The 25,552-nt window shown below is 51.2% G+C and overlaps 1 protein-coding gene across 2 annotated transcripts in view; it reads left to right on the top strand.

Annotated features, from left to right (window-relative positions):
* The window catches only part of DOK5 (docking protein 5), a 126,511-nt gene extending 103,922 nt beyond the window's left edge, over positions 1–22,589 (top strand). Inside the window, exons 7-8 of one of the 2 annotated variants that reach the window (XM_081148480.1) lie at positions 14,930–15,050; positions 22,092–22,589. In XM_081148480.1, coding sequence (XP_081004606.1) covers positions 14,930–15,050; positions 22,092–22,156 — 186 coding nt within the window. In that variant the 3' untranslated portion in view covers positions 22,157–22,589. The remainder of the gene's footprint in view (positions 1–14,929; positions 15,051–22,091) is intronic. The other variant, XM_081148481.1, reaches the window with a different exon arrangement.
* Positions 22,590–25,552: the final 2,963 nt, after the last annotated feature.

Below are 25,552 nucleotides of genomic sequence, written 5' to 3'. Positions count from 1 at the left end.
AGTGGGAGGTTTCACATAGAGTAGAGATTTCTGTCTATTGAACAATAGTGTTCTGTGTGGCTGCTTGAATTAAAATTGAGTAGCAACTATCACTTTGAGAAAATGAATGCTGTTCAGTGTTTCGTAGCTCTTACCATTTCTCGTCGTCTTAATAACCATGGTTTTACTCATTTATGCGACCTGCTGGTTCAGGGAAACAACATGTGCTTCCCATTCTTTATATTTTTGCTAAGACATTTATTTCCCTCATGTATCTTTTTATTGAAGATTGTGGCCATTTTTCTGGTAGCAGAGGCTGGCTCCTCCTGGGGGAAATGCCCGGGCGGATGCACATCAGGAATTTACTGTAGAAAATGCAAACTGTGTGTAAGATGAGTGTGCGTGGCGACTCACACCAGCTGGGCGTCCGTCATAGCAGAGTCAGCCAGGCTTTTAGGTTTTTCGGTGAGTAAGGCCAAAATGACGTGGACTTTGAAAGGCTCCGTCCCGTGTAACCAGCGGCTGACCAGAGGAGCTGTCTTCTGAGCTGGGACATTTTTAAGAGCGACGCTGACTCCTTTAGGAGCGAGATTCGCTGCGTGATGTGTAGGCCTGTTTCCAAGTGAAAATGCACAGGCCCTTGTTCAAAAATTATGATTTTCAAGATGGGGACAGTAGACATGGACTTCAAACATGGGTCCTTTCTAAGCTTGGGGCCCTGTGTGTCTACACAGGTTGTGCATCCCTGAAGCCTGCCCGGGCGAAGAGATATGCCTGGATAGCAAAGGAAAACAGGCTACAACCAGGAAAACCAGAATATGTAGTCACTCCATTTGTCTGCCAGGAGACGTCTGGCAGTATCTGGAGTCGTTTTTGGTTGTCAACCCTAGAGGTGGGGGGAGATGCCACTGGCATCTAGGGAGTGAGGCCATGGGTGCTGCTAAACATCCTGTGATGCCCCAGACAGCGCCCATCACAGCAAGTAACGGGTCCTCATGGGGCAGCAGTGCCAAGGCTGACACCCCTGCTCTAAAGATGGGCAGGTTCTGCTGGAGAGCTGGGCCACCACACGACGGGTGAACGTGTGACAGGCCAGTGTGTCGACGACCGCACGTCACTTCTGAGCACAGCAGCCTGGCCTCTCTCTGCCGTGTTGACTTCATGTGTCATGCGTGGCTGGTGACTGTGTTTATGCTGTGTGGTTCACGTGAGCGAGCACACAAATCCGACCAATCACAGCGATGCCCTTTCTGCTGACAAGGCTGGCCTGGGAGGGGCCGGGAGAACGGGACTCCCCTGAAGCACTGGGGATGTGAGCCGGTAGCTCCAGGAATGTAGGTGCCGGGGCCGAGCGCCCTTGTTTGGTGTTTGTACGGGCCGGACAGCACCGGACGTTGAGTTGAGGCCCCTGCCTTCTGTGTGCGGCTCCTGCAGGGCCTCATAAATATGCAGAGCCGGTCATTCCCTCTCTACAGTGGAACAAGGTGCAGCCATCTCCGGGGCCCCGGGCGCTGTGCCCACCAGCCCACCGCTCCCTCTGAGCCTGTGCCCAGAGTGAGCACGGGACGGGAGATGGGACTTGCCCGGCACTCGCTGCTCTCAGTCCTGGCGTGCGCGTGGCATCCTATCCCCAAACATCTGCTTTTATTGAGTGTGAGCCATTGAGTTGAAGGGTTCAATCTGCCCATATGAGGATCTCTGTCTTTGCATTTGCTACAAAAGCTGACCTCTCAGTGGCCGCGCCTGGAGGGTGAGAGAGGCCCCATGTGCCTGTAAGAAGCTCAGGGCCACACACAGGGCTTTCTAAAGGTTGGTTGAATGAACAAATGAGGGATCGCTTAGATAATTTTGAGAGCATAGAGAAAAAGAAAAATGAAGCCGGAATACCAGTTACTGTCTCCTTCCAAAGCCCAAGCCCAAGCCCAAGCCCAAGCCCAAGCAAGGCCCGGGTTTCGAGCTAGTGGCTTCCCGGGGCCGTGGGAAACAGTCCCCAAGGACGTCCACCTCATGCACAGGCGGGAGAGGGCTTCCTTAGCCAGGAGGCACAAAGTTACCAGTGGCAAAGGGAGCAACGGTTTTGTTTTGCACGAGTGGCTGGGAATTCAGATGGCTCTGAATAAATATATGCAAATCACTCTCATTCCCCATGAAAATAACCATCCGAGTGCATCTGGTACTCAGCAAAACGCTGCACTTGGAAATTTGGCCCCAAACGGCTGATTTCACAAGCAGTCTGCTCCATCAGGAGCCACAAGCCACAGTGGAGGCATTGTTCCAGCCGGAGCCCTGCTCACCTAGCCTGCTGTTTTCTCCCGTAGCAGGAAAACAGCCCTTCTGCTCCCCCCAAACCCCACAAGTTCAAGAACTAAGCCTCTTCCCCTCTCTATTTCCTTGACAATTCAGTAATATCCTGTGGTACCCGGTAGGATTTTGAGGATAACAATGCCCATTGCTTTTCCTGCTGATCCCAGGACACGGGAAAGGAGTCGGGGAGAGGAGAGGTAGTGCCTGAGCGTCTCATGACCATCGTGGGTGGGAGCTGGAGTCAGGATCCCGCAGCCCTGAGAAGGGGGTTCAGTAGGAGCCAAGAAAGACCACCTGCGACAGGCAGTCCATTTTCACAGGAGAGAAGGCCCAGGGCCGCGGGGGTCCCTCAAGGTGCCCAGGGGTCCCATCTCCTTGCAGCCTAGATGCCTGGCCAGTTGTCATTTCTCCTAGCTTTGGAAAAAAAGTTGGGTGTTTTTTATCTTTATGAACTGGGCACGAGCCCATCCTTTGAGGTCTTCATAGCATCCCCAGTACTTCCTATGAGAAACACACAGGACAGTGATGTGAGCTTGAGGTTCGGAGAAAGCAGCCGGGCCTTCGATCCGGGCTGCGCATCTTAACCAGCCCCGTGTCCTCGGCCACATCTCTTCACCGCCCTTAGTAGCTGTCTCCCCTCTGTACATGGGGGGTTATATTGGTACATGCTGTGTCAGGTGACCTAAAGCCAGCCATTTCTTGACATAGTGCTTGTACTTACTAATGACAAGTCACCCGGAGCCGTCATTGTCAGGGACTTGTAGTTATAGAGGTTTCTCATTCACTTCATGATTCATTCGTCCGGTCACATCAATCCACCCATCCATCAGGGGTGGAGTCCTTCACCTGCCTTTTCTAAAGCACCTACTCTGTGCCAGGAATCATGCCAGGCACTAGGTCTGAGTACGTACAGTGAGCCTGCCCCACCCCTGGGAAGGAGCTCTGCCTAGAAGAGGGTCTGCCCGTTTGTCGCAGAGGGAGCACCATTGTGGAGGCAGATGGCAACGTGATGGAAACCGGGCTTTGGACCAGCTCTGGTATCCACTGTGGCATCCTGGGGGGAGGGGAGCTGCGTCTGATTCATTTCTACGTTTCCAGCCCCTGATGTAGTGCTTGGCTTACAGGTGATACCCAGAGCACGTAAATGGGTGGAATCGGTGAATAAATGCACCGAAGAACACCGAGGACAGAATTCATTGAAAGGGGAACAGGGAAGGCAGGGCTGCTAGGGAGCCTGTGAGCAGAGAACCACATTAGGAGCGGAGACTAATTGAGAGATAATTAAAGTTGGAACGAGCAGCTCCATCTGGCCCTGTGCTGAGAGTCTGCACGCTTTATTTCGTTTAATTTTCACCGCTCTCCTTGGAGGTAGGGATTGGTGTTTGAATCCTATGTAATTTATTTTTTACAAAAACACATGTATGTAAAATTTAACTGACTGCAAAAATATGACCACATTGGTGATGATTAGTACTCTGCATGTTCTCCCTGTTTGTTTGCATGCGTGTCTTTCCCCTCCTCAGCAACTCCTAAATCTTATCAAGAAGCTTATATTTATCTTCCTGTGTTTGCCTCTGTATCCATATAATCTTGTGTGGAAATGTATCTGCACTCACACATGGATGGACACACACACAGACACATACACAGGATGGGTATTTGAGGGTCATTGTTGGTTTTACAAAATTCTGGTCATATTACACACATTAAAATCTACCCCCTAGTTTTCTCATTCAGTAGTAAATAGGCAATGGAAACAGTTAAAAGTCACGTGTATATAGGTCTGATTTGAAGACCTGTGCCTGGTTTTCTAAGTAAAGTTTTACTGGAACACAGACACGCCCATTGATATGTTGTTATGGCTGCTGTCACATTGGAACAAAAGAATTGATTAGTTGGCCATAGAGACTGTCTGGCCTGCAAAGCCATTTCCTATCTTGACAGAAAAGTTTGCCAACCTTGGTCTTACTCATTCATTTTTCATGGCTGTATGGTATTTCAGGGCCTTGATGGAACGTTCATTTATTAAGCCTATCTATGGGACTATCAGAATTTTTTGCCACAAGTAAACAATACTGCAATAAATATTCTGTTTATTTCACTGAGTTTCTGAACCGAAATTAACTGAGTTGCTAAAATCTTTATTTAACTGGGTTTCCTAAACTCAGGAGTAGGATTGCTGAATTAAAGGATATAAGTATTTTTTTTTTTAATTTAAATAAGTGTTGCTACCTTGCCTTCCAGAATACTGGAATACTTTGCATTTTATTGACAATATTATTAGGTCCATTTCAAAGAGGGGGAAACCGAGACTCAGTGGCTCAGAATTAGTAAGTGAAGAGTCAGGACAGGAACATAAAGCCCAGGGCTTGTACTCAGTGGAAACAGAGAGGCAGGGACACATCTGGAGACCCGAGGTGGAACACAGGGCAGGGGTGACGGGGTGAGGGAACGGGACAGGGACACTCAGGGACTTCGGCTCTCCACCGTCAGTGAGCACCAAAGTCACAGGCCGCTCGGCCCACCTCCAGTGTTCCAGTAGGTCTGGGGCGGGGCACTGGGATTAGAATTTCTAATAAGTTCTCAGGTGGATCTGATGTCACTGGGCCAAGGACCGCACTCTGAGAACCAGGGCTCTGAAGTGACTGAGAACTGGCTCCTTGGTCCTTGGCAGAAACAGGAGAGGAGCTAGAGAGAGCATAACAGGGGACCCAGTGTCTCGGTGCCCTTTCTGCGCACAGCGAGTCAGTGAGACTCACACCGATGGCTCAGTGACCCTGCTGTGCTGAGAACGGTCAGTGCAACCTGATCCCCTAACCGTCTGAGTCTGTCGGCCACTAACCAGGCTCTACATGGCCACAGCAGGGCGTGCGTACAGGTTCCTGTGTGTAGGAGGCGGGCACGGCCGCTCTCATCAGAGACAACGAGGCCCTTTAAGCGCCCTCCCCCCCGACATACGGGGGTGCCCACCTGTCCAGCAGGGGGGGCCGAGGCGGGCCCACAGCCTCGTGTGGACCTCTGTGCACGTTGGGACCTCACTGACCTGCTGTCACCCCCCGTGAGGTTGCCCCAGGATAGCTACAAACCTTAACCCACGTTTGCACGGCTGTGCCAGACGGACTGGTTCCCGCCTCGTAGCAAACAATTAGCATTTTAAGCAGTTGGCATTGACTGAATGAGCCCGCTTGGTCAGGGCCAAAGAACCCCAAAGAATGCCGAGTGCGGTTATCGCCATAAATCACGCCCAGCACCAGGCAGATGAGCCGGATCTGCTGGAACAACGCGGGGTGTTTGCTGAGCCTCAGACTCGCACATTCGTCAGACTGCGTGAGCGATCGGGGGCTCCGCAACGTATGCCCCATTTCTCTTTTTTTGTGTGCCTTTTTAGAAGGCATTGTTTATGGCTACTGTTCTCTTTTAAGGGAGACATTTGGTCTGCATTTTGTGGAAATAAACCTAATATTTTAAGATTCGGTTCAAAACGTATTTACTATCCATGAGATCTCACGTGGAGTACTTTTCTCTGCTTAGAGATTTAAAATTGTGTTTAAGCTTCATCGAAAACTCTCTTCTCATCTCCTTTGAAGTCCCCTGGTGTACCTTTTGTAGCAAGTGTCACTCGGAGAAGGCTGCTGGGTCGGGGCTGGGAGGGGAGGACCCCAGAGGCCACAGTGGGTGAGGGAAGGTGAGGCCTGACTTGGCTTCTGAGAGGATCACAGGGCAGCCGCTTCAGAAAGACTGGGGTGGGGGGGCAGGAGGACAAGTGAGAAGACAAGGTGGGTAGGGGGCTGTTTCCATCACCTGGGCACGTAGGCGAGGGCTAGTGCCCGGGACCAGGATGAAGGCAGGCGGTGGTGGCACCCGGCAGACTGTAGCTGCATTTGGAAGCTTGGAAAAACGGGATTTGCTGATGGGGGAGCTCCTTTGTAGGGCAGAGAGTAAACAAGGTTGTCTCAATGTCGTTTTTCTTTTCTTGTTTAAACGGAGCAACAGGTAGGTGGACGGGCCATTTACCTAGAAGGAGAAGAGGTCGGGGAGTGGAGCGTGAGAAGCAATAGCTGAGGTTTGCACATGTGAAAGGGGAGGGGCCCGCTAGGCGTGTAGGTGGGGTGGGACGTGTACGTAAGTAATTGTGACTCCTCCATTTAAAAAAAATTTAAAAATATGTTTATTGATTTGAGAGAGAGAGAGGGAGAGGGAAAGAGAAAGGAACATGGAGTGGTTGTGAGAAAAACATTGACCGGTTGCCTCCTGGTGCACACTGACCAAGGGTTGAACCCGCAACCTGGGCATGTGCCCTGACCGGGAATCGAACCGACGACCTTTTGGTGCATCGGACAGTGCTCCGGCCAACTGAGCCACGGGACCAGGGCTACTACCCTTTGACTTTAGAATTGTTTTCTTTTGGGTCACAGAGATCTGCCTTTTTCTCCTTAACGTCTACAAATGAATCAGTTGTAAAGATGCGCAATACGGTGAAGGGGAGATTACTTTGTTGGAGAGGAAAAATGAAATTGCCAACTCATCCCCTCTTCCAATGCAGTCACACTTAAAAGCAATTTCTGAGTCCATCTAAAATAAAATTTGACATGTAAATTAAATTTAAAAATTCTTTTAAAAATCTGATTATTGGAATAGTTGTCCATAGAGTGGGTCCCAGAATAAAAATAGGGGTTAGCTGGAAAAAAATGTGATGAAGGAGATTGGGTCCAAATTGAATGCCGTGGTCTCATCTGGTAAATTATACATGGTTAGGGAAACGAACAAAGTCTGGCACAGCCAATGGAGGGCCTACGATGCAGTGAAAATGGCCGGGTAGGAGATGGCAGCACTTAGGAACATTAAGATATGCTATGGCCCGGCTGGCCTGGCTCAGCGGTTGAGCATCAACCTAGGATCCAGGAGATCGAGGTTCGATTCCCTGTCAGGGCACATGCCTGGGTTGTGGGTTCGATCCCCAGTGGGGGGCGTGCAGGAGGCAGCTGATCAGTGACTCTCTCATCATTGATGTTTCTATTTCTCTCTCTCCCTCTCCCTTCCTCTCTTTGAAATCAATAAAGATCCATTTAAAAAAGGGGTTCGTTATGTTCATCCCATATTAAATGTAAAAAAGGGTGGCAGAGAGTGTGTACAGAATCATGCAGTTTGTGTTAAATACACACTGTGTATGCACATCTTAAAAAAGGACGTGAAGGAAATATATGAACACGTTAAAAGTTCTCTTTGCTTTTTTGCTTTCCTAGGTGATGGGTGTAGGGCTTATTTCACATCTACCCTATATTCTTTTCTGTATTTCCTGAACATAATAAAAATATATCAGTACTAAGAAAGAAGGAATACAATTTATTACACGTCTCTTAAAGATGGGTAATGAATGTCACACAAATGTGGGCCTCTTGCCTCCCCCCCCCTGCCTTTAAGTGACAGGCAAAGTGCTACCAGGTCCAAAGAGAGGGCTGCTTGGAGAAAGTGAACTCCCCGGGGAGGCGAGGGGCTTTGGTCCTAGGGAGACGCTGGGGTTGTTTGGATTCCCTTCTGTTTCCAGTTGTTCATGTCCCGAGCAAGTGCTTCAGTCATGCCTGTTCACTGAGTTCATTGCGTACTAACTGGAACCAGGTGACTCAGTATATCTTCCAAGCATATGTATTCAATTTGATGTGTGGATTTTTGTTTTGTTTTGTGTTACCTGAAAACTTTTTAAAACTTCCGCCCTCAAGCCAGAAACACAATCCAATATCAAATACTTAGGTTTAAAAAGAAAACGTGAATGTTCTCTTGAGGTCCTTGTTCAGAAGCTCTTGCTAAAGACAGTAATTCAGTGGCTCTCGGGCTAATCGTAAATGTTACTGACATTGATGGAACCCCACCACGGTCATGTATGTTCTTGGAATTAGTTGCCAATTAGGAACTATTTTCTCTGTCTTTTTTTTTTTTTTTCATTACTGACAAGATACTAAGGAATAAAGGAGGTCAACTAGCCCAGAGTAGTGCAATTATTAGTGGCAGGTTCCAGACTGGAACCCTATTTTTGTGCTCTGACCACAGTGGGAAACTTTATTCCCAGAACGACTGGTACAAAGGTGATAAATAACGTAGGATAGCCCGGCTGGCATGGCTCAGTGGTTGAGCGTGGACCCATGAGCCAGGAGATCACGGTTTGATTCGGTCAGGGCACATGCACATGCCTGGGTTGCAGGCTCGATCCCCAGTAAGGGGCAGCCGATCAGTGACTCTCTCATCATTGATGTTTCTCTCTCTCTCTATCCCTTCCTCTCTGAAATAAAAAAAAACACAAACATATTTAAATAAATAAGTAATGTAGGACAGTGGTTTTCAAAGTGTGGCCCCTGGACCAGTAAGATTGGAATCTTCTAGAAACTTGGTAGAAATACAGATTCCTGGCCCCACCCCCAGAGCAGGGGCAGGGCTGGGAATCTGCATTTTAATGAGCCTTCCAGGTGACTCCTATTCCTGCTGAATTTGAAAAACCAGAAAGCATGGGTAGAGTATATTTTCAAATATTATTTCCACCAGAAAATAAGAAGGCAGACCATGAAATAGTCCAGGAAGCCAAGCGGAGAACGCTGTTGAAATTGGAGGGTAGTGCGAGCGAGACAGCAGAGTTTTGGGTAGAATGAGAGAAAGATGTTGAGAGGCTGGTCTCTTTGGAACCCAGTTTGACTTTATCTCTCTTGGGCTGAATTGTCCCTCTCACCCACCGTTGCCCACATTTTGTGCTTAACCTACGTGCGGGAAGTGAGTTGGTTTGTATTTACTGTCCTAGAGGACACCACGGGACTTGGACGGGCTTTGACGGCCTCCCAGGTTGGCTGCGTGTAGCTCTGACTCGCAGCTGGACCCTGAACCTGGTCCTTGCTCAGCAGGTTGAGTGGACGGAAATGACTGATTTGCATTTGCAAGGTTGCTGCGGCAGAGACCCGCCCGAGTCCCTGTTAAGGAGCCGCCCGGTGAAGTTTGAGTCTGATGGGCATGGAACTGGTCTAGAGGTGTTGCTCGGCGGTGGTGCATGCTCGCTCCTTTCTTAGCGGGTCAGACCCAGGTCGCGAACGCGCCAGATGGCGCTCAAGATTGAGCGCAGCGATGACCGATTGCATCCTGTCCTGCTGTTCAGTTTCCGGAAACACAGCTCCCTGCCGCAGAAACAGCGGCTTCCAGAGCAGGACGCAGTGGACGTGGTGTGGTGTTGCGGCCGAGGCTCCAGCTGCCCGGTAGCCCTAGTCTCAGGCTCAGTGTCGGCCACGCCGGCTGCCGCGGACAGGGCCCAGCAGTGCGCCTGGCCCCACGGAGGGCGCACGCTTGTCGGACGGAGCAGCGCTGCACCGGGCTCGCTGGACTTTCTCTCCCCCACCAGGGTGGACGGATACCATCTGCCCAGCATGCCCGGGGAAGGGCCTTGGCAATCAGCACTCCGCTCACCGTGAGCCTGGGAGGTGTCGTTGACGGTGATAATGATGGGGACCATCCTTCGGTCAGTTGTCACTCAAGTTCAGATGTTACTTCCCCGGGACCGAGAGCCCCCACTAATCTCCGATGCCATGCTTTTTTAATAGTCTGCGTGGCACATGGTACTGCCTTATTTTATATTTTTGATGACAGCTTTGTTGAGATGTAATTCACATGCCATGCAATGCGCCCTGTATGGTGTATACACTTCGCTGGTTTGAATATATTCATAGAGTTGTGACAGTGTCGCCACAATCAGTTCCAGAGCATCTCATCACCCACAGAGAAACCCGTTTCCGTCACCATCACCGGCCTTCGGTAGCCGCTGACTTAGCCCCTGGCTCCCTGCCTTTGCCTTTTCTGCACATTTCCTATAAATGGAATCATACAGCGTGTGGCCTTTTGTGTCCGGCTTCATTCACTCAGCATCCTGTTTTCAGGTTCACCCGTATCTTAGCATGGGGCAGGACCTCATTCCTTTTTATGGTAAACTGATTATTTTTATTTGTTTAATTATCTGTCTCATTAGAAGGGACGTTCTGTGAGAAAGGAGACTTTGAGGCTCAAAGAAGTGGAGGAACGGGGCCCATATCACACAGCTCCTGGGGATAAACCTAAACCGGAACACAGGGCCGACGGGCGGCACAGTGATCTTTGTGCCTTCAAACCCCTATCAGTTAGCCCTGGCCGGGCAGCTCAGTCGGTTAGAGCGTCGTCCTGATACGCCAAAGTTGTGGGTTCGATCCCTGGTCAGGGCACAAACAAGAGTCAACCAATGAATGCATAAATAAGTGGAACAACAAATCCATATCGTTCGCGCTCTCTCAAATCAATCAACAAAAAAATCAGGTCTGTTTGTTTGGGCCTCTGGGGAGCATCAGAACTCGCATGGCTGGGTTGGGAAGAGGCCCTGTGCACGCTGTGCTCCCCTGCTGGTTAGGGGGCAGCCTGAGTACTGAGCACGAGGCCTTTGACTTACAGGAAGCTTGTCTTTCCTCCCTGGCGGATCTTGAGCTAACACTGCTCGTCGGATGAGTAAATGCAGAGCTGCCTTTCCCGCTGTGGGACTGTCCTACCCGGCGGTGCCTGCGCGCAGAGCGGATCTTCCCCAAGGCCTCGCTTCTGCTCATTGCTTGAATGGCGAAGGAGAACATGGCAGAGCCTGATTACCATGCCCCCCCCCCAAGCCAGAGCAGCCATGTGCATTAAACGGGACCTAAAGCTGCAGCAGGAATTCAGCCTCGGGCTCACAGGGCTTCTAATTGGCTGGGTTGATGAGAATTTATTTCTGAAAAGTATTCCCTGCTGCCTGGGCAAAGGCTGGGTCCATTCGTTCATTCATTCGTCCAGCCTTCATTTGTTAAGCCTCCGGAGGGCCTAGCCGGGTGCTGGGGATGCAGAGGTCAAAGGTATAATCCCCTCCTCCAGGAGTTCATGGTCTGCACTAGGGCGCAGGCTAGTGTCGCGGCCATCACAAGACAGTCAGTGGTCAGAGTAAGAACGGGACGCTGCGAGGTCTGCCAGGAGCACCTGATGTCAATAAAAGAGGGGAGATACCGGGAAACGTCCAGGGGAGGTGATTCCTGAGCTGACGCCTCAAGGGAAGGAAGGTGGTGTAACCAGGTGACCAGAGCCACAGGCCTCTGGCTGCGGGCGCTGCATTTTCAGTAGCATGGAGGTGTGAGAGTGGGCGCCAAGGTGGCTGGAAATGGCTGGACCTGCGCTGTGTTCTGGGCCATGAGACTGGAGGGGTGGCAGGATCAGAGGGACCCCATTCTAAGAAGCCTTGGCTGTTAGCTCGAGGGAGCCGGGAGCCGCAGAAGATGAAGGGAGGCTGGGGAAGGGGGAGCTGTAGGCTGAGGGGACTGCAGCAGAGGTTTGTAGCCAGTGGCTCATGTGTCTGTTTCTATCTTGGTCGCTTGCCGTAAACTAGGGAGTTCTAAAACTGAGCTTCTAACTCTTGGTCGGCGGGTTCAGAATTCCCCCCTTGGCTTTCCTTGTCTCTGTAAAGTGAAAGGGGAGCTTCGGAGGAAGAACCACAAATTCATTGCCTACAGGGCCAGGCGGTTGACGTCAGTGATGACTGTCGGGTGTGAGACGGCAGAGCCCCGTGGGGACAGCGAGGGGCAGAAGAGCACTCGGAGACCACGATCAACGTGAGAACCTCAGGAGCACAGATTATAGTGAGATCATTGGGAAGTGCGTTTTGTGTATGTCCACACCCATGTGTATACATAGCTGTATGTACAGGATTTATTTAACTGTGAGTTTATGTAACGTAATATTCGACGATGGCTGTATCGAACAACGGGCTCACAAAATTCCTGAAAAACATAGCAGTCGGCTTTTGCAAGCTGGTTTGCGACGGCTCTCCCACACTGTCGGTGGGTTCATTCTTCCATTCAACAGATACTTACTGAGCACCTACTGTCCCCCAGGCACAGTCCTGGGGGCTGAGAACACACCCGTGGACAAAACATTCGACAGAATTCTCCTCTGGTTTTAAAATTCTATGGGGTTTTTACTATTCCACCAATCTTGTCCCTGCCTATTTACATGGACTTCTCCAAATCCTACTCTGACTCCCTCCCGGGGGCCACCCCCACGGTTCCCTGTGCACCGGTCACATAATCTCCATACCTCCCGGTGTGGCAGACGCCTGAATTGTCCAACAGTTAGAAATGGCAACTGAGGGCAGGTGGTGCGACCTCAGGCACCCTGCAGGCCTCCTGGGGACTAGAGGTGGTCTGGGGAGCCCCTCGTCCATTTGGCTACATGTGCTTAGCACCCACTTTTGGAGTGGAGCCCCTCCTCTGTCTCTGTAGCCTGGACTTTGCAGCCAGCGTTTCCAACCAAATGTTCTTCTGCGTTTTCTGTAACCCCTGTGAACTCCCAGCCCCCGGCTGTCTCCTGGAGCGGCAGTGACTCTGGTTGTAAATGGGCGCAGGCTTTGAATGATCTTCCCAGAACCCGATTTTTCCAACAAATTTGCAAAACGGGAGGTTTTCCAGGAATACGTCATTCCCCTTATAGCAGAAATGCCTCTACTTATACATTTTATGGTTGGGGTAACTTTTATTTTTCCTTTTGAATGTGAAAGTACTATGTTTATTTAACAAGAAAAAGAAAACATATAAATGTGCATCAAGCTAAAAAAAAGGGGGGGGAATAAAATCCCCTCCAGATGTCCCAGGTCACCCAGTTTTGACTCCCTCCAAAGGCGTGTTAGTTTCCAGGCCCAGCAGAGGCTGCAGGAGCCCGACCAGCCCCCCTTCGCTCGCCGTCGGTATCAGCACCAGTTACTTGGAACAGTAAAGGGACATGAGGGCCGACGCTTTCCCCTTTGACATGTCACCAAGTCACTTCCTACGTCTTCTCGCCCTTCGAGAGTGCAGACTTTTTGCATGAAATAAGACATCATTTTTTCTCTGAAGACAATTAGACTGCACCTTTCATAAAATGAGCTGTTCTCTTAAAGGGCTGAGAAGGAAATCGAGGGCCAGGCCTCCCAAGGGTCTCCATGAAAAGAGAAATCGGGTCCTCCCCTTCTCCTTCCTAAGCGCGGCCCCAGGAATGCAGCCGGAGCAGGCTGGGCTGCAGCCGGCCGCGGGCGCCCCGAGTCACTCCGCCTGACGGCTGTTCCCAGACGTTTCCCTCACGTTAAATTCCTTAGTCTGTTAGATATCCCGTTACAGCAGGGGGGTCAGGTCATCACGCCTTGAAGATTCAGTTTTTTTCCTCCCTTCTTGTCTTGTGCTCACGTAAATGACTTGAAGGCCACCAGAGGTCGCGGGGTTTTTGGCTCCTTTGCTTGTTGCCCTTTAAACGTTGAGACCTTTGCGTCTACAGAACAGAGAAATACCCACAGGGCTTTCCTGCCAGCCGGGTCCTCAGCCCCTTGCCCGTTTCATGAGAGGATGTGTTTCAGGAAAAGAGGTGTCCCCATGAAACCTAGTGCTGGGTCATTCCTCTCGGGGACACATTTTGGTGATTGTGCTGTTGTGATAGGGTCCGAAACAGCCAATCATCACGTGTAAAAGCAGCACATAAGTTATCTTTGGGACAGATGGTTGTGACCTTTTTGATTTTTTTCAAGTTCAGTCTCATCAGCTGCAATGATTGGTCTCCAGGGCGTGAGGCCTCGTGTTATTTTGGCTTTATCGAGTGAGCGGACGGATATGCCTGGAACGACTGTGCCTGGACTTGTGTAGAGTGGGAGGTTTCTTTAAAAAAGCCTTCGTATGGGCATTGCAGTGAGTGATTAGTAATAATAATAGTCTCCATTTCTTCCTGTACCTGGTCCGTGAGGGGCCAGCGCTAAGCAGGCACCATCTCACGGAGGGATCACACAGCCCAGTGGCTTCTCCGATGAGCGATTAAAGTGGCATTTCCTAAGCCACACAAGCCAGACAGGGAAAGACAAATATCACGTGATCTCACTTATGTGTGGAATCTAAAGAACAAAATAAACCGATGAACGGAATAGATCCGGTGGAATGGAACAGACTGAGGGAGCTCAGAGGGAAGGCGGGGGTGGGTGGGCCGGTGGGTGGGGAGAGATTAACCCGAGAACTTATCTGCGTATATGCACAGCCCACGGACACAGCAGTGTGGGGGGTTCCTGGGGCGGGCGTGGGGTAGAAGGGGTCAGTGGGGGAAAAAGGGGGCATCTGTAATTCTTTCAACAATAAAGATAAAAAGTGAATAAATAAAGTGGCATTTCTGTGGAGTGTGATGTGCACACACATGTATATGCTTCCTTTTTATTTTTATTTATTTTTATTTTATTATTATTATTTTTAAAATATATCTTTATTGATTTCAGAGAGAGGAAAGGAGACGGAGAGAGAGACAGAAACATCAATGATGAGAGAGTCATTGATCAAGCCCACAACTGGGCATGTGCCCTGACCGGGAATCGAACCCTGATCACCTGGATCCCAGGTCGACGCTCAACCGCTGAGCCACGGGCTATGCTTCCTTTCTAGTTGGTTACACCTGCCTCCCTCTGGCTCCTAGTGCCATGTAGCCCGTGTGTGTGCGGTTTACCAGCTGTTGCGAGATGGAGACCTGAGTCGCCTGCACAGGCCCAGACCCACCAGTGCTGGGCGCTCTCCCTGCGCTGAGTCCCAGTCGGGCCCCCCTCGGCCCGTCGCTGACACCCTGTTCTTGCCTTGCGCAGCTGCAGATGAAGATGAGCGAGCGGGCGGCCTCGCTGAGCACCATGGTGCCCCTGCCCCGCAGCGCCTACTGGCAGCACATCACCCGGCAGCACAGCGCGGGCCAGCTCTACCGCCTGCAAGGTGAGTGCGCGACCCGCGTGGAGACGGGCTGTGCAGGCGGGCGGGCCCACTCGTGGGGGGCGGGTGCCAGCGCCAGGCCGCCCCGCGCTCCCAGGGGCTGGGCTCAGCTCGCTGCTGCTGGACGCCAGCCTGGTTGGTCCCTTCCTCCCAGGCCAGGGCCCCTCAGGCCTCCCTCCTTGGGCACCGACTCTATCATGTCCTGGGAGAAACTGTCCACAGATTCTCGGGCTCCCCACCCACAGAGTAAGAGCTGGGAGATGAGACTGAACCATTTGTACTTTCAACAGAGGCCCACGCAGCCGGGGCAAGAGGTCTGGGCACCAGCTTCAGAAACAGTCCAGTGGGCTGACCACTAGCAGCATCCGCATTACTGGGGAACTTGCTAAAAGCTCAGATTTTCAAGCACCTCCCCAGACCTAGGACTCAGGGACTCAGGGTGGGGACCAGTGACCCTGTGTTAACAGGCCCTCCAGGTGATTCCCAAGCTCAGGCGCCCTGCTCCGGGGGAAGAGACGGGACCGAGGCAGGGAGTCCTAGGCTTGGGTTCTGCTTAAGCCCTAAGCAGATCCTGAGACGCCCCTCTTCCAAAAAAGTGCCCTTGGACCAGGCACAGAGTGGCCAACAGGAGCAATTCCAAATCCTGTGTCAGCGTTTCTTACGCTTTCAAATGCAGCTGCTGATGTTTGATGGTCTGTAAGAGCAGCTGTGCCCGTGTGATTGTGAATAAATAGGCCTGTGGGAGACCGTGCTGGCTGAATAACTCCTCACTGATGGGGGGCAAGTGGCTGGAACCTCGAGGGGCACGCGCTGGACTGCACCTCGATCGGATACGGGCCTGTGCCGAGCACCTGAGTGAGACGATGGATGGTGACCGCGGGAAACAGCGGCCTCGCCATAAAGCCTGCTCTGTGTGCCCTGGTCACCCGCCTGCCCTCCACCCTTCCTGCTGGCCCCCCCCCCCGGTCTCTGCAGGGCCCCCAGCCTGTGTGAGAGCCGTGCGGAGTCTGGTGAGGGCTCGCTCCCCTTTATAGCCCTTACCACACGTCTCACCTCGTGCTTGGGTGTGAGGCCACTTGACGCACGGCTCCTTCTCCGGGAAGCAGTCCTGTGGGAGAACAGGAAAGCCGGTCCTTCTGTCCTGTGGCCTTCCCCCCGGGCCCCCACGGCGTGGCCCTGTGTGGGATGCGGAGGGGCCCCGAGGGTGGTTACAGTTTAGTCTCGATGGCTTCGGCCTCTGCTCACTAGCCGAGGGCATGGTACACAGTAGGTGCTCAAAACATCCATGCCGAGCGCGGGTGTGAGCGAGACGATGGACGGACAGGCTGCCGGCCGAGACGTACCCACGCGGGGAGAGCGGTCAGGTCGGGCCGTCCGGATGTCATCTGTTCCGTGTCATCTTGAGACTTCTGCAGGACTTGAATTACGTCAGCCTGGTTTTTGATCTGTACATGCCACTTACACTGTTTAGTCACTTTGGCTCCATCTCATCTACTTAAGTACATGTATTTTTTTAAGTGTATTTTACTACCTTTAAGCTGCTATAACAACTCTATTTTTTCTCGTATACAATAAGATCCACCCTATAAGCTTATTCTCACATAAACCTATTGAATGGCTGTATCACTTGACTTTCTACACATATCAAGATAATTTTTACAAAATGTTACGTCTTTTTAGATTCCATGTGTCTGGAACACAATAGACAGTTGAGAACCAACTTGATGTAGGCGTCAGAGAGGAAATTGACAAGTTGCCTTAAGTCCTGAGGTGCGGCGTGGACCAGGCCCTGTATTTCCCTCGAATACATGTCTGCAGAGACGCCCTGAGGGCGAGGAAGTCCCGAGCACCTAAAATAAGCTGCAGTTTCTGAATTTATTAGTGAATATCCCAGAGCTTCAGAATCCTCGGGACAATCTGAACAGAAATGTTGTAGGAAGAACATGCTCATTTTAAAATCCTTAACTAATCCAACTGCCCTTCACCGAGATAAGTGTACGTTCCTGAGAAATAATTTCAGGCTAAGGGTCTTCTCAGGGCCCTGATTGTATAATAATATTTTTTAAAACCTTTTTTTCAATTGAAAGAGGGTGTTTTAGATACTGTTAGCATGTGGTTCCGTATGCGCCTGGGGTATCTATGATTAACCCCGACAGTGTTTACATCTGGACACGTCTGTTTTGCCGCACACAGACACAGTTTCTTAACAACAGCAACAAAATCTGCCAGTTTGCCCGCACACACAAAGCCCCTGTGGCGGTCATACATAGCTGACAGGTCTGGGGTGACCCTCGAAGGCTCGTCACCCACAAATTCCAAAGGGAGAGAGGTGGCGGGTCACCTAAAGAAATGGAGCCGAGACCCAAACCATCACAGCAAAGAAAAGTCACGCTCTCCCAGAAGCTCCTGTTGTTTTTATCAAAGACAGCAAGCCACGAGCCAAACAAAGTCTCAGAAGTAAATCTGGGCGTCACCCCTTTAGAGTTAGGTTTACTTTTATTATGCTCTTACCTGTCACTCCCAAGTAATGAGGTATCACTGTAAAACCAGGGGCAAGTTCGTTGGTCTAGGTTTTTCAAATGCACGCAGTGGTCGTACTTACAGAGCAGTGGCCGGAAGAGGGCAACTGCTTCGTTCCTGGCGAAGCCAGTGGCGGTGAGGGTGCGATTCATGTCAGAGGCCCCGCGGGATGACGGCCGACCAAGCCGTGTGATGGACGACGGCGGGGCCCTGAGGGTAATCGCGTCCTAGATTTTGAAGAGAATTAAAACTTTCATTGTTGGCTTTTTTTGCTACATACTGTGATCGTCCTGGAACGTACACATTTTTATTAGAATTCTTACATTTTTCCCGTTTTGCACAGTAACACCCTTCGAGATAGCCGGTGATCTTGGAATACCCTGTGCCAGAGAACGGCGTTGTCACTGCCGCAGTTACGCTTTTGCTCTGTGGTTCGTACTGGTCATTTCATCCAGTGACTCATTTTCACATACTTTTGCTACCTGTGTCGGGATTCATGTAAATTTTGCTATTGAATGTGTCCTGCGATAGTCCCTTACCTGCGTGCTCTGTGTCGATCTGACCCCTTTCAGTTTGTCTCGAGGATTGCTCGTTGGTCGCCAGCGTCCTTTGAGACGGTGCGCGTATGTGGTCTCTGTCGTGTGGGATGCGATCTTCCAGTGATTTGTTCCCTTACAAAAGTACTGTTCACAGACTATCTAAAATTATCTTGCTTATGGGTGGGGGTGGGGGTGGGGGGGCAGAGGATGGTCATTTACAGGACAAATAAACGGAATAAGTTTATCTTTTGTTCCACCAATACCACCCACTGCCCACTTTCCCTTCCCCGACCCCGGGGGGGGGGGGGGGACTGAAATTAGAAAGAATTAATGATAACATGGCCCTGTGTGTGCCGCATGGTGAAAGTGCGTGGTACATAGTTTCTTCTTGTTTTGCTGGTGCTTTTGAGTCGTAATTTCTCTGGCTGCTCCAGCGACCTTGGTGTAGTCTTGGAAATTGTACAAACCCTTAGCGGGGAATTTAACCGATTTGAGAAATTTTTCGTTTCCTCCCTAAACCTAGTCTCATGGCGCCACCTGCTGGTGGGTCTTGGAATTGTCACCTTATTATCACTGTTTTCTGGCGGCGAGAGGAATGTCTGTCTGTCCGACCGCCACACGCACGAAGTCGTGTTTAACCCACTTTCGCCCCTTCTCCCATCCCATTTTCCAGCTTCCATATAGAAACCTCTTCTGCGGTTAGGCACATACAGAATCAGCGAGCGTGCCAAGGAGGTTTATCGGGAAGACTGTGGAAGAAGCGTACGAAGGAGAAGCATTCAGCAAGTGCGTGTTGACGCTGTGCTCACGGGCTTCTTTTAGGGGCGCGTTGCACGAAGCAGCCACACCCTCGTCTTTTCCCATTTGTCCTGTGTCATCTCGACCCTGGCAGATGTCGCCCTACCCCGAAAAGTACCGATGTCCGATAAGTCCGGGGGAATTGCTACGTGCTAATTCCCCTTCTGAAAGTCAGCGTGCAGGTTGACATTTTCAAGGCTCTGAGGTGTCTCGCGGTGCAGAATCTCTTTAATCTTGTTTAAACCAGAGATCCGCGAATTTATCCAGCATGAAACCTCCTCTTTCCGTTTTTACGTAAACGAACGTTAACACACCGCTAGTGAAGGGCCAGGCTCGTCTCTTACAAGGGAAACAAGAAGTACTCCAGGAGTATCTTCATAAAAGCTACCGTTTCTTGAAGACCTACTGTGTTGCAGGCTTTACACATGAGGCACTTAAGACACATGATCTCGTTTCATCTTTAAAACAGCCACCTGAGAGCGTGTTATCCCCACTGGCAGTGAAGAACCAGAGAAGTTGAAGGGTTACGGTGTGTCTGAGATCAGCCATCTAGTAAGTAGCTGAGGTTCTCATCTCTCCATTCATTCATCCACTCACTCATTCGCTTAGTCGCTAGGTGTTTATTGAGCATCTGTTTTGTGCCAAGCACTGTGCTGGATGGTGGAGATACACTGGGACTACTAGAAAGGGATGTTTCCACCCTCCTAGAGCTTATAGTCTAAAAAAAGAGATCACAGCTAATAATTAAATATACTTAATTTCAAATTTTGAAAAGAAAGTGTTTGTTACAGACAATAGTGAAGCGGAGCTGTTGGTTTGGGGGGATGGTGATAAAGAGACTTCTTTAGATGGGGTGGTCACAGGAGGCTGTGGCGTTTATCCCAAGACCCGAATCTGAGAAGAGGCGGCCATGCTGAGAGTGAGGGCGAATCAGTCTCCCTGGCGACATCAGCAAGTGCAAAGGCCCTGAGACGGAAAGGAGCTGGGAGGCTCAAAGAGCAGGCAGCAGGCAGTGTGGCTGGTGCATAAGGGGCTTTAGGAGGTAGCCGGGTGCTGTCTGGCTGTCCTGGCAACTCTGAGTTGGCAAGAGCAGGACTGTCCTCTCCATTTCAATGCGGGCAGAAACCGAGATGCTTGGGGGTCAAGTAGCTGCTCAGGGTCACAGGGCTCGGGAGTGGAGGAGGTGGCATCGGAGCTCGTGTTCTGACGCCTAGTCGAGGGCTTCTTTCATCTGCGGGTGGGAAGTCTGCCTCCATGCGTGTTTCACAGGCATGCACATGCTGTGGAAATGGCTCCTCCGCAGGCTGGTTCCAGCCCACGCGATTTACGCAGGTGTTTGAAGGACACTAGATCCTTGGAGCACGTGGCTACTTCGGAGACGTTAACATTGGGGTTTCCAGTATCAATTCTGACACAGTCACAGTTATTTAAATAGTGACAAGTCCAAATGTTTCGTGACCTGTGCCGGCCAGAGAACAGGTCTGGCCCAGGTGGGGCTACAGGCCAGTGCCCGCCTGTGACCTTTCCGTGAGCTGCAAAGACCAGAAGAGAATCTTTGGATCCATTTCCTGGCTTTAGGCTAACACCCTCATTCAGGCGAGGCGGGGTTCTCAGTGAGCCATGGCGAGGGAAGCTGCAGGGCTTTTCTTTCCGGCCTGACCCCAGTGAGTGCTGTCGGTCACTTTCCTCGCCGACCCTGAGTCTAAGGAGCTGCAGCTGGAGGTCCCCAGAAGGGCCCTGCACTTGACCCAGGACTTGGATTTTGCATTCATACCGTTGGCCTGCTGTCGGCTTCCTGCGGGAAGTTTTCCCGCGCTTTACAAAGCCTCCCTGGATTTTTACTTGCAGTAGAACTCATGAGTACAGGTTCCCTCCGCCGCCTGTGTGTACGTGTGTGTGGGAAAGGGAATAGAATTCGTGCTCATAGTGGCTGGGAGGCTGGAAGAAGTGGTCTCTAGGGCTGTAGGATCTTTTAATATTCAAGATTTCGCCAATAATCCCTGCTGTGGAGCGCCAGGATCTGTGACCAGAGATATAATTTTCTTCCCGGTCGACCTGGGGCGTGCAAGCACCCGGATCCGTGGTCTGTCTCCTTTGTGTTTCGGTGCTGTGACTTCACAGGTCAGCATCCGCACAGAACCGGCAGGCGGGCACGCACGGGCGTGGACTGAGGTCTGGTGGCGGCCGGGGCTGCTGTAACCATGGCCTAGGGAATGCCCTAGGGCCCCAGGCCACCGCCAGCGTTCCTGCGTGGCCCCGAGGTTAAATACGACCTGGCCTGAGTGACTGGGCGGGGCAGGCGTGCCCAGGCCGCAGCGGCCGCTTGACCTGCTCCTGGTTCCCCTCTGGTCTGGGTGTGGGGCGGCTGTGGTTCTGCTCAGGTGGCCTTTACCTGCCCCCAGTGTCATTTTCTTGGCTCCCGGTAACCTCAACCAGCAGGTGGCAGTGGAACCTCTCACTTTATAAAATCAAGTGATCTCTGCTGGGACTGGCAAACTAGGGCGGGGGGGTCCCAGCCTCTCCCTCTTCTTGTGAGCAAAGGCGTGTTGGGACGTTCGCGCCCATCCGCCCGACCCGCGGCTCCGTGGGAACCGTGGCTGCCTTTGCCGCAGGGGGCGGCGTTGCAAGGAGACCGCAGGGTCTGTAAAATCTGAAACAGTCCGCACCTGGGCCTTCCTCGAGCAAGGTTGCCGCCCCGTCTGTGTCGCAGAGGGGCTGACGGTGGCCTTGGTGTTACCTTCCTGGCTTCGTCACTCTCCTCGTTGGAACCTAAACCTGAAATAATAAAGGCCAGGTGGATTTTAAGTAGCACGATTTCCTAGGTGTAGTAAGTATAATATTGTCTTATTTCCGGTCCGGTTTATGAAGAGCGTCCTGGCCACAGGTTTCCACGGCCCTAGGATTCCGCCTCGTGTTCCCTAAATGCCCCGGGAGTTAATGAGAATGAAAAACCAAGGAAAATCGTCAGTGGTCCGGTTGTCGCCCGATGCAAAGGCCCCGTGCAGATGACATGTTCATCACACGCTCTCCCAGGAGCTTTGTGTGCATGTCACTGTGCTGGCCTCTGGGGACAGCCCTGGGTCCCATGTTACTTATTTCTGTTCCGCTGAAACTGTCCCTAGCTAATCTGACGGTGGCCGCTCTCGACACGCGTGTAACCGCTGTTCTCATGTTCTTTTCTGAAAAGATGTCGCCAGTCCTCTGAAGCTTCACCGGACAGAGACTTTTCCCGCCTACCGCTCCGAGCACTGACAGGCGCCACCCAGCCCGGCTGCGTGACACCCTCGGGACGCGGCCGCCCAGACCCGCCGGAGGTCACGGGACCGCAGCGAGAGGACGACGGGAGCGTCCAGTCCCGGCTAAGCGTGCGGTCGTGGGGAGACTGCAGTGCATTACATGTCTCTTTTCCCTTCCTTTTCTTTTTGTTCTTCCTTTTTGTAAAAAACAAAACAAAAAAACAGAACCGAAACGCCGCGTAATGGAAACACGCCCTGCAGATAGTGACATGCCGTTCCCCCTTTCACGTCTGGACAGACGGGAGTCGGCGCCACGTGGCGATTTTCTATTGTAGATACCATGTCCCCTGCACTTCTCAGAATCTGTCCTTTTGTGGGTTTTGTGCTGTTCCCGCCTGTGTTTCAGTTGTATCACGGTGGCACCTACAATAAAACGCCCCTGCATTATTTGCTATTTGTGCGCAGTGCATTCCTCGGTCGCCGATGCCCGGTCTGGCCCGCTCCTGGCCGTCGCGTTTTACTCTGTCGGCAGTGAGCTAAACCAGGCCTTCGACTCTCGCTTGTTAGGTTAAGAGATAACTTTTTTTTTTTTTTTTAATATATTTTTATTGATTTCACAGAGAGGAAAGGAGAGGGAGAGAGAGAGAGAGAAACATCAATGATGAGAGAGTCATTGATCGGCTGCAGCCCACAACTCGGGCACGTGCCCTGACTGGGAATCGAACCCTGATCGCCTGGATCCTAGGTCGATGCTCAGCCGTTGAGCCACGCCCGGCCGGGTGGTTGAGAGATAACTTTTGCCCTGGCCGGGTGGCTCAGTTGGTTGGAGGGTCGTCCTGTTCACTAAAAGGTTGCGGGTTTGGTTCTGGGTCAGGGCACATACCCGGGTTGCAGGTTCAATCCCCAGAGCTCGTACAGGAGGCTACGGATAGATGTGTTTCTCTCACGTCAATGTTTCTCTCTCCCTCTCCCTCTAACATCAATAAAGATTCTTTTTTAGTAAAAAAAGTAAAAAAAATAACTTCAAAGAACCCTCTAGTATTCTTTACAGGGGGACCGTTTCTCACACAATCGCCCCCTTCCCTTTTTCGAAAGCCTTTATTTTGTTTGAAGCATGTGCATCAGGCATTTTAAGGTAAAAGATCATTGTTCCCCCGGGTGCTGCCTGGGTCCTGGCAGTGTGGTTTTCTCTGTGCCCCCAGTATCTGTGCGGGCCTGTGAGTCTTTTCCTGACAAGCCATGAGCACGGCCGGGCATCGCCCTCAATCATTACACTGGCTGAGCACCTGCCAGCTCGGGGCCCTGTGCTGGGTGGAGCCCAGGGACCCGTCTCCAAGGACCTTACCTGCAGGGGAGGTCACCGAGGAAATAAGGTTGCCGTTACCCGTCAGAGCGACGGCTGCTAAATGGGCCCCGGGGCGATGTGCTTCTAGAGAGAGGCCACGCTGCTCCCTGGGCTTTCCCATGGGGAAGTGATTCTTGCGGGCGCCCCGGGCTGCAGAGAGGGCTGGTGTCTGCCGAGGCCATTGCTCTGTTGACAGAGCTGTTGCCAGAGACGATCTAGGACACCCAGTTTCATTTGAGTTTCAGATATGCAATGAGTAATTTTTAGTCTCAGTGTGTCGCATGGGACATAATTATGCCTTTTGAGAGTGTTCCTTGTATATCTTCAGTTCAAGTTTGACTGGGTGGTCTGTGGTTTTCTTTGCTAGGGCCGGCATTCCTGCGTCCCAGGCCCTAGAGCTCTGCCTGACTCATAGCTTATGCTTGAAAAATGCAGGTGAATGAATGGATAGACAAATAAACTTCCATCCTAGGGACAGAACTCATTCTAAAGGAGGCAAATTAACATTACATGTTTTCTCAGTGCCAGGCATGGGGCCAGGCCCTTCCAAAACGATAGTTTTATGGTCCTTTCTTGGAACTTAGCAAAATTAGGGTTTTTTTCCCTAGAAAACACAAGATACTATTTTCTGGTGGAAAAACCAAAATAGTATCTTGTGTTTTCTAGGAAAAAACCCCTAATTTTGCTAAGTTCCAAGAAAGGACCATAAAAAGGTTTCTGTTCTTTAAAACAAGCAAACAAACAAACAAACAAACAAAAACATTGATTTTGAGAGAAAGAGAAACATAGATTTGTTGTCCCACTTACGAATTCACTGGTTGCTTCTTATATGTGCCCTGACTGGGGAGCGAACCTGCACCCTTGGCACATCCAGACGATGTTCTGACCACCTGAGCTTCTCAGCCAGGGCAAAAGCTGTATTATTTGTGCTCTTTCCAAAAAGTATACAACTTCCCCAAATGGAGATGGACCCATGAACCCTAAAGGCCCTGCTAAAACCCCAGTTTGCCCCGCTAACATCCCCCTGGGGCGGAGTGAGGTGGGACTTCCAAGGACACTGCTGGTCAAGATGTGTTTTTCTCAGGGGACTGCAGTGAGCCCAGGGTCATGGTGGCCGTGGGTCGGTGCCAAGGCTTTGCTGGAGCGCCTCTGTGTGTCCGCGACTCCGCACATGTTAGCAGCTGCTGCTCCTCCGGGTGCTTCCCTGCTCAACGGTAAAAACCTTGGCTGCCACACGTTTGGTGATTCGCTCACTGCTCCTTTCCCTGACGCTGGCTGGCTCTTCTCTTTCTCTTCTAAAACTGTCTCCTAAGGGGTCCTCCCTCAGCCCCAGGGCCTTGGCAAGCACGTGGGGGATTGACTTGAAGACGTTGATAAAGGAAATGGAGTTAAAGACATAATTATGATTTCAGTGAAATTCAGAGTTGCCGAAGCAAGTCTAAAGCTAATGAATGCGTAAAGAAATGCTGCTGAATGTCCTTAACTGTAAGTCAGAACCTCTTTTAGGACTTTAAAAAAAAAGAAACATATTCATCACAAAAAAAGAGTTAGAGTTCTAGTAGATTACCCTCGCCGCTTCTGTGTCCTGCCAGTGCTGTTCTAGGCGCGTCCCTTGTGTTATCTTACTGAATCCCCACAACAGGTCTGGGAGGTAAGTATAATCATCGTTCCCATTTTACAGATGAGGAAACTGAGCCTTAGGGACTTGAGTAATCTAAAGACTATGCCCAGCATCTCTCAGCTCCCTTACAGGTAAACTGGGCACATAGAAAATTTTAAGAGTTGATTGGAGCACACGTCCATTGGACATGGGCAATCCCGGACAAAGGCTGGTTAGCTGTGCCCCAGGGACAGGAGCTTGGGGGGAGGTCTCCAAGGACAAGATGCGGGCCGAAGCAAAGCAAGGGGAATTCGATGGGCGAGCGCTTCCCTCTGGACCAGGCTTTCTGATTCCCGGGCCCGCTGTGTGAGGCTCTAACTCGCTGCCGGGGGCAGCAAACCTTTGTTTTAAGGGCCGGAATATAAGTAGGTTTAGGCTTCGGGGGCCATGTGGTCTCTGTTGCTGTT

The sequence above is a fragment of the Miniopterus schreibersii genome, assembly GCF_964146895.1.
Source record: "Miniopterus schreibersii genome assembly, chromosome: 10".
Taxonomy (NCBI): domain Eukaryota; kingdom Metazoa; phylum Chordata; class Mammalia; order Chiroptera; family Miniopteridae; genus Miniopterus; species Miniopterus schreibersii.
This window is presented reverse-complemented; position numbering and strand designations above follow the sequence as displayed.